Raw genomic sequence first — 15,083 nt, 5'->3', positions numbered from 1 at the left:
TGTGACCAGTGCTAAGCCAGCTGAGGCTCTGGAAGCTGGGGAGCATTATGTGTACTGAAAGACAATAATATGATGATGATAGGGTGTACTGCATGTTTTACAGGAGGGTCATGATTTACTACAGAGTTGCCTCAGGAAGAAAATTTGCAAAGAGTGTGGCGTAAACTGACTGGTGATGGTGACGTAATATGATCAAGAAGTCCAAGATAACCCTAAAACAATAGAATATGTTGTTAATCCAAGCCCTCTAGAATGAGGTTTGTTTGGGCACAAAAAAGACTTACTACATTATTTTTGATTTAATTAATTTTAAAACTTTTTTGTATAGCATATTGTCTTAAAGGATAACTACCGTTTTTTACAACCTGGACCTTATTTCTAGCAAAATATATGATCATTTACTCACCCAGATAACTTTGGTGTCATTTGAAGTCGTTCGGACGAAATTAGATCCAGTGTAGCGCTGATATATCCATATAATGCGAGTGACGGGGCACCGAAGCGCAGCCTCTATGAGCATTATCTGCCACGAAACTAGTTCATTTCACCAATATTTTGTTACGATATGCTAGTGCTATTCCCCTCTGAGTCCGGGCTCGTCTGTTGTCAACAGCTGCTCTGAATTAATACTTAACTCTCACTGTTGATGCTGTACACATAGTTGATCAGACGAGAATTTGGTTGTAACATTATCATTGCTGGGCTATGTGTCTGCCACTATAAATGACATTTTTAAAGAAAATGTTGATAAGATATGTTTGCTGAGGACAGCCATTCCCAAACTTAAGAATGACACAAATTTGTGATTAGAAAATCTTCTGGGGCCCACCTAGATCCTTAATCACAACTCTGATCAATACATGGGATTGAGATTAATTATTCCCTAAAGCAATGCAGTTCAAATTAATAATGCATGTACAATACACACAAAAATATATAAACTTGCATATATTTCATGCAGTCACAGTTCCTCGTCATTGACACAATATAAGATATGTTTCAATGTTGTGTCAAAGTCTGTTCTCCAGTAGAGCCCGACCGATATATTGGCTGGCCGATATTATCGGCCGATATTAGGCATTTTCCAAACTATCGGTATCGGCATTTATAATGGCCGATAAATGAATATTTAAAAAATAAAATAAAAACACCCTTCAACTATGTTATGAGTGTTGGCGTTCCATGCTTGAATAACAATTAAAAGAACATCCCCATCAGTTCTCTTAACTCAAATAAGCATGACAATATTTGTGACTACCATGTCCAGTTTTGCTGCTGTTACGTGTAAGCCGAGAGTGAAACTGACTTAGCTAGTAATTTTGAGATTCCTCTGTTCTGTTGTGACAATAAAACAAACAAGTTTATTTTTAAACTGCATTATCATATTATTTCAGTGAGGACTCATAAATAACTACAAATAACTAATGTTACGGAAATCTGTTTATGTTTTGTTACGCATTTCTGGATTAATTTTTTTCTATATATATATATATATATATATATATATATATATATATCGGCCGATATATCGGAATATCGGATTTTTAAATCACCAAATATTTGTATCGGTATCGGCCTTAAAAATCCTTTATCGGTCAGGCTCTATTCTCCAGTCAAATATTGTTGTCCTCCTGACAAAATTGCATTTCCTACAATACCCGTCAGCAGGTTAAGGTCGGAAGATGGTACACACATCAACGGAAATTCAACACTACACCATTTAAGAATAGGTCAGATAAATGAAGAGTAAAATGTAATTTAACTCCCTTGTTTTACAAGTCCTTATTACTTTTTTAAATGTACATTTTTAATCATCACAATATTATATGGTCATTTCAAACCTAATGACAAAATTGAAAATTAAAATGTATTTATTTATTGTAAATGACCTCTCACTGCCCACCTGCAGTACCACTGGTGGGCCGTGTCCCACACTCTGGGAATCACTGGCCTAGCAGGTTTAGATAATAGAGCAAGTATTTTTTCTAACCTTGAACCAGGAATACATTTTATGGATCTGGGTTTCACATTCCCACCTGAATATGGTGGATTTAGACTTCTGTCTACTTTCCACAGCCGTTACAAACTCACAGGGTTTTCTTTTTCCCGAACATGTGGCTTTGACTAGTTACTGAAAAGCTAACACACAACTCAATCACCTGCTGAACTGAGAGCTCCTGACACATCTTGTCTCTTTATCACTTCATGTAGTCAATAATAACCACCTCACTCATTCAATACATGGCCTGTTATGTACATACTGTAAGTGTATGTATGTCCTGTTGCTGTTCTCCCAGTTTTCCTCAGAACGATACATAAAGTAATAATACATTCTTTAGTTAGCAGAGGAGCTCAGTGTTTCATGCCATTATAATAAACAGCTGGAACCCTGCTAGGGTATGAAACAAGGCTTTGAACATCAGCAGGCATCCATACATATCAGAAATATCATTACTATTAGCCTAATAGTAGACATATGTGAGGAATGTAATAGCTGTGTTACAGCTATTATTGTCAAGTTTTTCTTACATCTGTGGTGATGAACTCTAGAGAAACATTGATTTCATGCTTCACTCTGAAGGACAGCTGTTTATGCAAGTAATGTGAAGCAGCTTGCCATAAACCTGATGCTTGATGTGAGGACTTTGAGAAGGTGCATCAGTTGGCAGCCTTGTCTTGATTAAGTCTCCGCAGAGGATCGCAGTGTGGCTTTACTGACAGTGCGGTCTCTATTGGCCAAATGGAGTATCCTCTTCTGAGAGATAGCCGAGCAGAAAAGAAACCAAGTGGAACCTACACACCTACATGAGTCCTCCTGATACTCCTCGTCAGGTGATTGGTGTGTACGTGAGGACTTCTCCCTGTAACAGCTTTCCCAGGTGCAATTCAGTAATGTGTCTAAACCCAGCAAAGTGAATCCTTGTGCAATTTATTGCTGTCACCTACCAACATCTTGGGAGGAGGCTTGAAGTCAATTATGTCTTTTGTTCTTTACGTTGAGTGCTGTGTTAAGTGTCTCTGTCAAGCGTATCAAATTGATACAAGAAAAAGTAACACGGCTGGCATTTTCCCCTGTTCAGATTCTCATATCTGAGTACTTCTTGTGGTGTGCTTGCAGGCTTAAGAGGTACACACAAAAGAGCAGAATATCAAAGTTCTGACAGACGAGTGATAATGAGTGGGGGCTTAACAAAGCACTAATCACCAAGTGCTGTAATGTCCTCTGAAATATGTCAGTGAGCTCAAGAACCAGTCTTTGTAAGTGTTGAAAGAAACAATAGAGGAGCATCACAGACAGAGACAGATGTCATGATATTTACTTGTGTAAGTTCTGACACACATGTAGCTTTGTGAAATTTGCCTGTCACACCAGATCAGTTTGCTACAAGAGTTAACAGGAGCTTTCACCGCTTCTGCTGCTGCTGCTGAACTTGGATGTTTGATTGACTGAACTTCTCTCTTTGTTCTGTTAATACCAAAATATATCCTCCTTTTTTCAAATAGCAGAACAGTTGTTGATGTACTGCATAGCATCACAGTTCAAACACAAATTCAAATATGTAGATGAATTATCACTGTTAAAACTGTTCATGACAACACCTTCCTCCTTTCTCTTTGTGCACCAGCGTGATGATAACATTTCCAGAGGCCATGCAGTGACACAGAGTGTGACAATGACAGTCAAAGCCACAGCTGTTGACCTATCACATTATCTCTGAATGACCATCTCTACGTTCTCCCTCTTTGTGTGTGTGACTCTTGTAGGGGACCTTGCATCAGATGATGAGTACCTGGAAATCCCATCCATCTCCAGACAGAGAGCAGGGACGTATGAATGCACAGCTGTGAATGATATCGACACAGATGTCCAGACTATAGACATCACTGTCAACTGTGAGTCCGACACTTTGAATAACCAGTTCTAAAACCATATGTCAGTTTATCAGTTAGTCCATTAGCATAAATGAAAAGATCATGTAATTATTTAAATCATTTATCTTTATGTTCACCACAGAGGCCCGGAATGGCCACGCATGTGTGATTTCACTGAAAAACTGAGAAACTCCACTTAACATGAGTTTTTAAAGTATATTGTGGTTCAAAAGTTATTAAACATTTTAACACAATAGCTATTAATAATTATTTAACAGTGTTTACACCAGGTTTACATCCAATCATATATAGTTGGGGTAAAAGTTTCATTCCATTAGTTGATTGACAGAAGATTAATCTACAATGATTTTGACAACCGATTCATCATTTAACTACATTTTCAAAGGAAAAATGGTTTGGCTAATTTGATAGAAAACTTTGTCTTTTTGACTGTTTTATCAGTGTAATAAATAATGTACACAATTTAAACTCCTAATTGCATTTCATGTGAGGTCATGGTGTAAATGACAGCTAAGAGTTGAGTCCTCTGAAGAGGAGTAAAGACCCCTGAGATGTGCCCCCTCCCCTGATATCATTGACTTGTGCTGCCTTGGAGTCCTGATCGCAGTGCTGTCATGTGTTGCTGCCTGCTTCTAGATGCTCCGACCGTGTCAGAGGGCAGAGATGTTGGAGTGACTCTGGGCCAAAGAGGAGTGTTGGAGTGTGAGGCTGATGCAGTGCCTGAGGCAGATTTTGAGTGGTACAAAGATGACAGAAGGTAATGGCTTTTACATTTGCATTTCACATTGACAAATGGAAAAAGTGTGCATGTGTGTGTGCGTGTGTGTGTGTTTACCGTCATTAGTTTTCACAATTATTATTGATCAGCTGTCAGTCACACAGGCATTAAGATGACTGAAATGTGGTACTAATTATCAGTTGAATCATTATTTTGCTGTCTGTCCATGATTTATTTTTCTCCCATCTAGGATCTTCAATGGTTTTGATGGCATGGAAATTGTGAATACTGGATCACTGTCAAAGCTGACTTTTTTTAACGTCACTGATGGAGATTACGGGAACTACACTTGTGTCGCCATCAACAAACTTGGGAGCTCAAACACAAGCTTCCTTCTGTTTGGTGAGTACAGGAATCTGTTACATTTTAGAACTACAGAACAGGAAATACATGCATCTTTAGTGTATTGGTTAAGTGTACTTTTCAATATATAATTATATAATATAATTCAAGTAATAATCCGTAATTTTTTTTCACACAAGTTACTCTCTATACTTCACTGTATCAGTGTGATTCAACCTTTGCCCATTTCCTAAAAGCTTTCACATTAACTGTTTTTAAACATGAAAATATCCTATTTACTCATTAGAATCCTGTATAGAAAGATATCCATTCATACTGTATGCAGACAACCACAGTTTGTTTGAGTAAACATAAAAGAGACAAGCCACGGTCTGCTTGTATCTACATTTACATAGATCTGTGCCTTAGTGTTGCAAAAAGTACCAAAAAGACACACTTGCGTTAAAGTAAAGTTATCATGTTAAAAAGGGGTGTAACGATACACCAAATTTCACAGTAAAAATATGTTGCGATACTGTCATGGGACTGTGATGCCATCTACCAACTTATCATGTGGTTATTGACAATTCACTTGCAATTCCAACTGCGTCCACTACACCCCGGAGTTGTTCCTGGGGACCCCCTTCAACATGAAGAATTGACCCCGTGTCACCAAACATGTCACTAAAGTCAAGATCTTGCAGACTATCAGTTCAGAAGTAAAATCCTGTAGTGTTTTAGCATTTACGTGGACTTTTGACGCCACCTGTAATTTGATGAATAGCTGTCAGTGTTATTACCAGTTTGAACAGTCAAGTATGTAAGTGTGCTGTCCATTCAGCAGCCAACTTTTCATGCTTTTCAAGTGTTGTCAGTGATATGTTGCTGTTCTGTTTCCGATATGTCGCTCTGTTCCATTTATTCCCCTGTTTTAGTGGTAATTGAACCCACTAGCTCAACGCTATTGCAAGGTTAGTATTCTGCACCAGCATGCACTTCAACTGTCATGGATTGAAAGCATTAACTGCATGCTGGCACATGACAAACATTGCCATTTTCACAAACTGAAAGTTGGGCTGCTGTCTTAAAGTGTTTGAAAAGAAGAAACAAATCAATTCTGGGCTCTTTGATCATGTCAGAATTGGACAGTTTTATTTGAATAACTTTTTGTTCTCATCACAAATTGACATGTTAAAGCTGTTGTGTGACAAGCAGCATCTTTGAATAAGAGGAATGGCAAAGCAAAGTGCCATACAGAAGTCATGTGAATCTTTGTGAAAATGGTGATTGCAGGCTGTTTTATTAACCATGTTTCATCTTTCTCCTTTGCAAACCTAACCACCTCACTGTGTGACATGACTTCATTTTTTATTTTTGCATGCTCTTTTTCCACTGTAAGTATCCTTCATCTTTCATTACCATAATTTGTGCTTGTGTGATTGTTGAGATATGTACTATAGGTATTGTATTTCAACTGTACATCCTACCAGGAAAATAGTGAAGGTAAACACAGAAAGCTGTGGAACCTCACTGAAGGTTGAAGGCTGGATCTGCAAATAGTGATACACCTGATAAACAAGCACAGGAGCTGTGGTGATAGTGCAGGACACCTCACCCATCTTGTCATTTAATGCGTCCTTGTGACTGCTGGTTGCCGCATCTTGTAAGCAAACCCACTCCATTAACACAGTTGTATTAATGGCTTTGATTTTGGCTACGAATGAACGTCATTATTCTAATTAGCCACATGCAGGATTAGGGATAATCCACAGTGGCAGAGTAATTGGATAGATGCCCCAAAGGAAACTGTGGTGAACTCATGGAAATCCAGGGGAAATGAGTATTCATTGTGTTGAAAGCTTCAAAGTAAAAATTTGTCCTCAATCCTCGTACAGTGCATTCATTTAGATGGAACTTGCCTCATCCCTGAAAAGAGCATGATGAAAATGTTAGGAGTATTAGTTTTTGCATCATGCAGTTCTATTGTATTTTAGCAGTAAAATCCTGGGGATTTGCTCCTAATACTTCAGAGCACTACAGGTGCATTACATTTTAAAGAATAAAGCTGATATTTTATTGTACATTTCCTCGGCTTTGGCATTCATTTTTGTTGAATCTGAGGAATATAAGGTGTCAGGTGTCTCCATTATGCATTTGCATATACCAAGATTGTAGCCTGATGTAAAAGAATTATGTTTACAAGTTTTATTAGATGAATAAAGCTAGTAAGATTGATTCTATCCACATTGTGTGCAGCACTTAATGTAGTTCACTCCCTGCCTCACTAATGGAAGCTTTTACTCTATACATAATTTTCAACAAACAAAAGTTGTTTCCTGGGTCTGTTTTCTTGCTTCCATTCGCCATCATCATCCCAAAAACTATACGTCCATATTCAGCCTTGTCTGCTTGCGTAATCGCAACATGATGCTTGTCAATTATGTACTGACTGTATCAGAAATGTGTAATAAAGTGTATTTGCTGTTGCATATTAGTTGTATGTTAATCTAATGTAGGGTTACACAGGTTGCTTTATCCAGGATTCACTAACAGCTTCCATGGGTCAGAGTACTACTACTACTCAATCTCTAGGAGACACTGTGTAATCACAGCAGCAGAGCAGGGAGGAAGTTAACACCATGGAGTACCATGGAGGATCCCCAAAGCTCACCATGTTCACCATGTTCACCTTTTGTTATTTTGAGATATGACATCATCATAAATTCACAATGATGGAAGGAAGGAGAATGACTGTTACATCCTTTTATTCACAGAAAACCAATGTGCTAGAAAATACTTTTATCCAGATTTATCCAGAACATTGTTCTGCTACGTTTTATTCTCTAACTGAAAATGCTTTTGTCACTTCAGTGGACATTATGTATCAAAGGGTATATTCTGCTTCTTCTTTTTTTTTTTTTTAGCTCTGCCTTATTTTGTATGTTTTATTTAAAATGATGATATAATTGACACTTAAAGAGTTTCATTATCATTCAACAGCAATTTCAAATAGTCTTTAGATTTTTACATTGTTTCTTCTTCCCCCTGTCAGGACCGAGAGCAGTTCAGGATGGCAGCGGCGCTGCGATGGGAGTGCACTCACAAACCTGTCTCCTCTTCTTGGTGTTTCTGCCCTTCCTGCTCAGATTTTGAAGAGGGATGGATTTGAACACAAGTATTGTGTGTGTGTGTGTGTGTGTGTGTGTGTGTGTGTGTGTGTGTGTGTGTGTGTGTGTGCGTGTGTGCGTGTGTGTGTGCGTGCGTGCGTGCAAGGTGCAAGTGTGTGTGTGTGATTTTCTTTTTTTTTTTCAACTGGAACCATAAACTGATGCACAGTGAGTGCATGAAGTATCCTGCTACATAATGATGTTCACCCACTAAATAAGAGTGTAACAAACGTTTCTGTTGTTTTTTAGATTTCAAGGATGTAACAAATGATTTACATTTTAATTGAATTCTGTTGGATATTTTTTCTCTCTAAATTATATTATTCTGGGTTGTCTCTTTTTATGTATATGTCTCAGAAAAAGAGGATTTTTTTAGATGTGGTGTCTCCTATTCAAATTGATTTGTCTTAATTTTTAACCGCATTGCATATTCATGTCAACTCCAGGAAAAGGTACATTTACAGCAAGTATGAGTGGTGAATGTTAAATACCTCAAAGTCAAACCGAGACAGTGAGGCAGAAGGAATTTAGGAACCCTGAGGCTGAAAGCCTGGTGTTATCATATTTTAATGTATAATAATTATCATTCATTCTGGTTGTTGAGAGCAGAATTGTTTTTAACCTTCAAGTATTTTTATTTTTTCGGCATTATAGAGATATACTTGCAGTTGTGATATGCTAATCTCTTTTATTTTTTCCAATTCTGTTTAGTTTTAAATATTTTTTGAGAAGGGAAAATATGAAGTTGTAATTATTTGGAACAAATATCCTAGTTTTATGTTGTTGTCTTTTTTTTTCTTTTACTAGTACAGTTACACAAACATGGTGTCAAGAATAATGATATTATAATTAAGTAGTTAAAAATGGAGGGAAAGTTTACTCCACTTGTGTGGAGTCAATGTCAATGACCTAAGTAATATAACATTCAATAATGCTGTTGCTATTTGTTTGAACATCATGCCATTTCTATACCACAAGAAAATGTTCCTGTTCATGTTCCAAACCAGCACTGGAGAGTTAGAGCCACTCAGTAAAATCATGTAATAGAAAATAAACATTTTTTGCATGTATTTAGACATCAATAACCCAAAGACTAAAGCATTTTACAGCACCATACTTCACAGGATTTCTGTTTTCTGGTCTCAACACCAAACAAAACACATTGACACTTTTTGCATAGTGTTGTCTTTTTCACAGACAAGAGGGCAAACATGTTGTGTTTTAGTATGGAGGTCATTTGGAGGGGGGAAAAAATTTAAATTTATAGATACCTTTAAACCAAAATGTACAGTATGTGGTTTGTGACTGTGAAATGTTCACAGAACATGACATTTTCAGCTCTTATTGAAAAAGACTGCAGGTACACTGTACAGTTTTCAAGCCAGTTGCAATAACCAAGAATGATCAGAGCTTTGGGAAAAAGGCTGCATCTGTTCTTGCCATTTGATACCTTGCATTATCAGAAAACACAGGATATGTGCAAAAACAAATCACATCTCAATTTTTTTTTATGGAGAAGGATCAGTGCAGACAGACTACCACTGGTGTTTTTGAGAGGCAGCAAACAAACGACAGACCTCCATCACCTTGTTCAGTTGCGAGTACGAGGATTTTATGCAACAATCAGAAACCTCTCACAACACAGCAGCAAGAATCAGAGACAGTAGCCTAATTTATCTTTCTCGAGTCTTGGCAAATAGTTCACACCCCCTGCCAGACCACTCAGGTTCCCCCCAGCAGTGGAAAAGCTGAGTGACACAATGAAAAAGCTTGGTCTGTGTGACTGGTTTTATTATGTGGAAGGAAATTTGTAGATATCATGCCTCTCTTGCAAAGTGTACAAGCCAGTAGCCAGAATAAATGTTGGCCAAGGGCGTTTCTGCAAAACAACAAATTATTGAAACTTAATGGCTCTTTAGGTTCAATTTAAATGTGTGTTCTTGTCACAGCACTGTGATTAGACCGTTTGATTTAGGCAAAAAAAAAGAAAAAAACACTTTAACACTTTAAAAACTTGCCTTGGTTGCCACAAATATGGCTGGAGATATCCCTGGGTGTTGTTAAAAATATCCAGTTATGTCACACCTGATGGACTTGAACAGTGGTCACTAGCTTGGCATCCTTCTCGCCTGTAACTCTACCATCATCCCCTTTATTTCTCAACATGACAGTCAGGTAACAAACATGTAATGTGATATGACACGTTTTGTGGAAATGTCAATACGGTACGTAGCCTATGACACGTAAAAATGTGAGTGTATCAGTGGTTTGCAGAAACGTTCAGTGCCTACCTTTAATCCTGGTGACTGGACTGAACCGGTTTGTGTTTGTGTACGTACAAACACTATCTACTGACTCATTGGATTATGTGTAGCCCTAAAGGATTCTTGGGATTCCATTAACACACCATCAAACAGGAAAGATATATTAAAACAAATTAGTGTGTGTCTGTTTAGTGGTGGGGCAGTGATGCTCTTTGTATGAACCCACAGCCTGTTTGAGAGTGTTTCCACATATGGTTATTTTTAAATTAATGCACACTCAGTCGACACTGAGCAGGCCTAAAGGGAGAGAAGTGACAGAATCAATGATCTCTGCTCTGTTCAACTTCATCTTTTCCTCTCTTGAAAGAAAATGCAGATATTTTCCCCTGGCGTGGCTCAGCTCTGGTGAGGTCGTAGTCCATCAGTCAGGTGTACTGCAATATTTCTTTTGAACTCGCCTCCTTTGTGGCCCTGGGGGAGAGCAAGGTTTGTGCTCCTTGATGTGTATAAAGAGCCAATATCCAAATCAAAACAGCATGAAACAGATAGGGCCATTATTGAAATTGATCAGGGTAATCACCAGCTGGATCTGACAGGCTAATCATGGTTTGTTTCCACACACAAGACAAAGAGAGAGAGGGAGACAGACAGACACTGCAGACAATTATTCATCTCCAGCACAGTGACGCTTGGAAATTACACAGTAATTATTCCATCCTGGCTTGAAGGATGGCACCACTGATCATGTCTATTTTGCACAGTCATTTCGCCCCAAGATTAACCACATTGAAGACAAACTGAAGTCAGATCACCTCCTAGGGAGGTCTGTGCTGGGATCCCTTCAGAAGGGTTTACATGAAGTGGTTGCTGTCAATATGCACAAACAATCACAGCCTCATTGCTTTGAGCTCCCTTGAAAGGCATAATACAACTCACTTAACAGCTTGGAGATATCAATCAACAAAAACACGCACACCCCACTTCTTTTTCTCTCACACACAAACACACAGTCACGGCACAGATTCTAGTGAGGTAAGACAGTTAATTGTATATTTTTGCCAACGCATCTTTTGTAGAACAGCCAAGCACACAAACTGGTTCATTTATTTTATTTTTTTTACTACCTCTGCGCAGTTGTTCAGCAATTTGCCCAATAATTTAACAGCACGGCAATTACCACCTTAAAGTAATATTTAGATCTGGTCATGGGTGTGTATTTTTGTGCGCTGTAATGACAATGCAAGTGAGGCTTATTCACAGAAACCCTTGATATACCAGACCGCTGTGTCATCAGTATTGTTTCTCTGGGAGTGTCACAGCACTCACAGTTTTTTGAAGGGACAATGTTTGCAGTGTATTGCTTTGTCCTTAATAATTGTGATTTAGTTTTTTATAAGTCATATCAAATACAGTATTATAGCTCAATCCAAGCACAGTATTACTGAGACAAACCCATGTACACTCTAACTGTTAGACAATAGACAGATCTGTACAAACCAGCAGGGCTGCTGTTAAAATATAACATTTATCTCTTGATGAAATAAAGACGTTTTTTTTATATACATAACCAGATGTAAGGAGGTGGTTGTATCGCTGACTTCATCTAATAATCCACCTAATAATAACAATGCCATATGGTCTTTATGGCATCGATTCAGAGTTGAGTCTGCACTGAGAATCACTAGCCCCATTCACACTGCCCTTTCAGTGCGGGAATCAAGTGCCGATTCTCCGTATCCTCCTCTGTGTGAAAGTTTCATATGCGGAGAGGGGGAACAGTTTTTCTGCGGCTCTGATCCACCTCTGGAGCTAGTATCAGAGTCGCAGCAGAGGTGAGACGGCATCTGTGTGAATGGATGAGCCGGCGGGGCGGATCAGGGGTGTGTCGATCTGATGGTGTTCACAGTCTGACAGCTAAACAGGTCCTTCACTCATCAAATAAAAGAGAAATGACCCGTAAAGCACCATTACAGGACCAAACAACAGTAATGTGGTAACTGGTAGTGTCTTTGGCAACTTGGAAAAACAGCTGCTTGGTTCTGTGTGAACAAACAAAGGCGGAGAAATTTCGCCGGAGTCTCTGTGTGAAAAGGGCTACAGACTTCATATTCACATTCTGACTTTAGATGCATAATTAAGAGGACCCCTGCTATTTGTCAATATCAAAGGAGCATATTGTTTATTAAAGCTGATGAGATCCATGGTCACAGAAATAATTTTGTAAACCTAGCTAAGCTGAAGAAGCCACATAGAGGCAAAGAGCAGGCTGAACTGTGATCTGAGGATGAGGTATTCTCAGAAACAGTCTGCAATGTCAGATCACTGCTGGAAATACTGCTAGATCATATTCCAAAAGTTTTGGCCTTGGTCTGAGCCCCACGCCACTAACAGAAAGAATCATCTTCATTTGCTTGTTCTTAAATCCCTGCTGCTTCAAACGTGTAACAAGAGAAGTCATGTGGAGAATATGGACCTAAGCAGGCTGCCTCTTTAAAGGCTTGCTTTGTGACCTGAGGCCTTTTTGTTTTTCTTAGCACCAGTGTTCTCCATGCAGTATGAGCACTGGTAGCCTCAAGGTTAGACATGCAGGCTTGCGGAACAATTAAATAAACACAATCACATTACATTTAGTGAGACGGTGTGATGTGTTGCAAAACATAGCTATTGGCCATGTTATGGCTCATTTAGTTGGGAAAACTCTAATAAGCTCTCAGTTGGCCCTCGTATCGTCCTGGTGTTAACTGGACTCATCCTGTAAAACTGTAGGGTATATACAGTTAGTCTCACCAAGTGTGATGATTGCAGCTATTTGCTAAAAACAGTAACACTCTGTTATGTAACCAGTCTGTCCTGAAGTTAAATAAAGTTAGAAAAAAAACATTGATTGTTTCTCCCCATGCCATACACCTCCCACAGCTGCATATAACATGCATTACGGTCAGGCAAACTAAAAACACAGCAGGAGCTGAGGTACCTATTTCAATTGGAAGTGAGCAACTTCCATAATTGAAAAGAAGTCGCCATCTCTCAGACAAACAGTAGGCAGTCGTGCTGCAATTTCTTTATGCATGACATTAAACAGTCAGCCTCTGCTGTCTTATTAGAGCAAATGCAAATGCTCCAAACTCCCACCAAGCATGACTTTTAAAAAGGATATGCAAGACACACTGTAAGTCCCATACAAGCCAAACTTATAATGATAAAACCTAGCAACACGGGGAGAGGATGTTGGAAATACACTAGTAAAATATTTCTGATCCACCCCCGAAGTTCAGCTGGGAAACTGCACTGAGAAGGCCTGAATACACACAACTTTTCCTGTTTCTGTCTGACTCCAGTCAGCCAATTCTGAATCACAGCCCATGAAGGCTTATATTTTGGCAGTAGCACTGCATATTTATGTTGATATGACCAATTCCATTGTCTGTTTGAAGACCGCATACGGATTGCAGGACTCATTCTCTCTCTCTCAGCCCAAGCAAACATGGGCCCAGTTGAATCATGGGCTGAGTTAGAAAAAAAAAAAAAGAAAAAAAAAAACTATGGGTGTATTTCTTTTTTCTTTGTCTCCATATATGCAAAGCAGGAGAGCAGTCTTTGAGGAAAATTTGATACCGTTTAAGAGAAATGACTGACTTGTTTTGCACTTGCCAGATGTTACTATTAATTTTAAGGTATTTTGTGATGTTTGTGTGATTTGCATTGGAGTCTAGAAGAGATCATTTTGGGATGTGAACTTTGGCTTGACATGAGAAATCAAACCTTTCTCAGCTACCAGGGGATTTTCATAGAAGACACTTTGAAGAAGTCTCATGATCTGTTGGGATTTATTTTGGATGATTCATATGAATACATTTCTGCCCTTTGCCTGGCTAAAAGTTCACAGGACTCTCTTCAGATTGGGTTGTTCCCAAGTGGAGAGGGATATGCTATTCGACTCCCTGCATTGTAAAGGATTGTTGGTTCATATGTATTTTCTTGATGAAAAGTGTGTGCTCATATTTAAGACTGACAATAATAAAATGTTGTATCTTAAGGTTGAGTGGTGTTTGTTTCATGTTTTATTCATGTTAAATAAAGATATTGAACAAATCAAATCTTTTGCTACACTGCACTGCCAAAAGACTTCCCCAAGGTGCATAAACAACAGACTTCCCTACAGTGGCACCTATCCAGAAACAAGACAAACCTATTGATTTTTTAAACCCCCAGAAGTCCTGACCTTGGACTGAGCTCATTGTGGTCTGTCTGCTACATTACCAACGACCACTAACTGCAGTTCTCTGGATGACACCAGTGTATCTTCAAGACTGAACACGGTGTATTTTAGGGGTTCTGGTACATCAATTATGTACAATCACAGCAGGAGGTCTGCATAACACTCTGAACCTGTTCCTCTTCCTCCACCGTGAAGCTGCAATGTTTATTGCAGCTGCCTGCAAAAGCAATTTCCTATTCTCATTCATTTTCTCTATAGATGATACATGTAAGATTCTGGAGGTTTCCGCTGTGAGTTGTCACTGCCAATGACACTTATGACCTTGAGCAATGCTTTACTGTGTGATACGTAATGCAAAGTATGTCCATAATATGAACAGTATTTTAGGTTTTGTGCTTTTTATTTCATTTTGTAAGAAATTTCTATTTCATTTCCTTAGCTGTGCCAGAAAAAAAATGCAGTTGGTACCCCACTGCTCT

The 15,083-nt window shown here is 38.7% G+C and overlaps 1 protein-coding gene across 2 annotated transcripts in view; it reads left to right on the top strand.

The window, feature by feature from the left end:
- ntm (neurotrimin) overlaps positions 1–14,427 on the top strand; it is a 475,162-nt gene extending 460,735 nt beyond the window's left edge. For both annotated transcript variants that reach the window (XM_084374046.1, XM_084374045.1), the window contains 5 exons: positions 3,766–3,894; positions 4,531–4,651; positions 4,863–5,014; positions 5,890–5,925; positions 8,007–14,427. In XM_084374046.1, the coding sequence (XP_084230172.1) occupies positions 3,766–3,894; positions 4,531–4,651; positions 4,863–5,014; positions 5,890–5,925; positions 8,007–8,107 (539 nt within the window). In that variant the 3' untranslated portion in view covers positions 8,108–14,427. The remainder of the gene's footprint in view (positions 1–3,765; positions 3,895–4,530; positions 4,652–4,862; positions 5,015–5,889; positions 5,926–8,006) is intronic.
- Positions 14,428–15,083: the final 656 nt, after the last annotated feature.

Source organism: Pagrus pagrus (assembly GCF_965226575.1).
Source record: "Pagrus pagrus genome assembly, chromosome: 14".
Taxonomy (NCBI): Eukaryota; Metazoa; Chordata; class Actinopteri; order Spariformes; family Sparidae; genus Pagrus; species Pagrus pagrus.
This window is presented reverse-complemented; position numbering and strand designations above follow the sequence as displayed.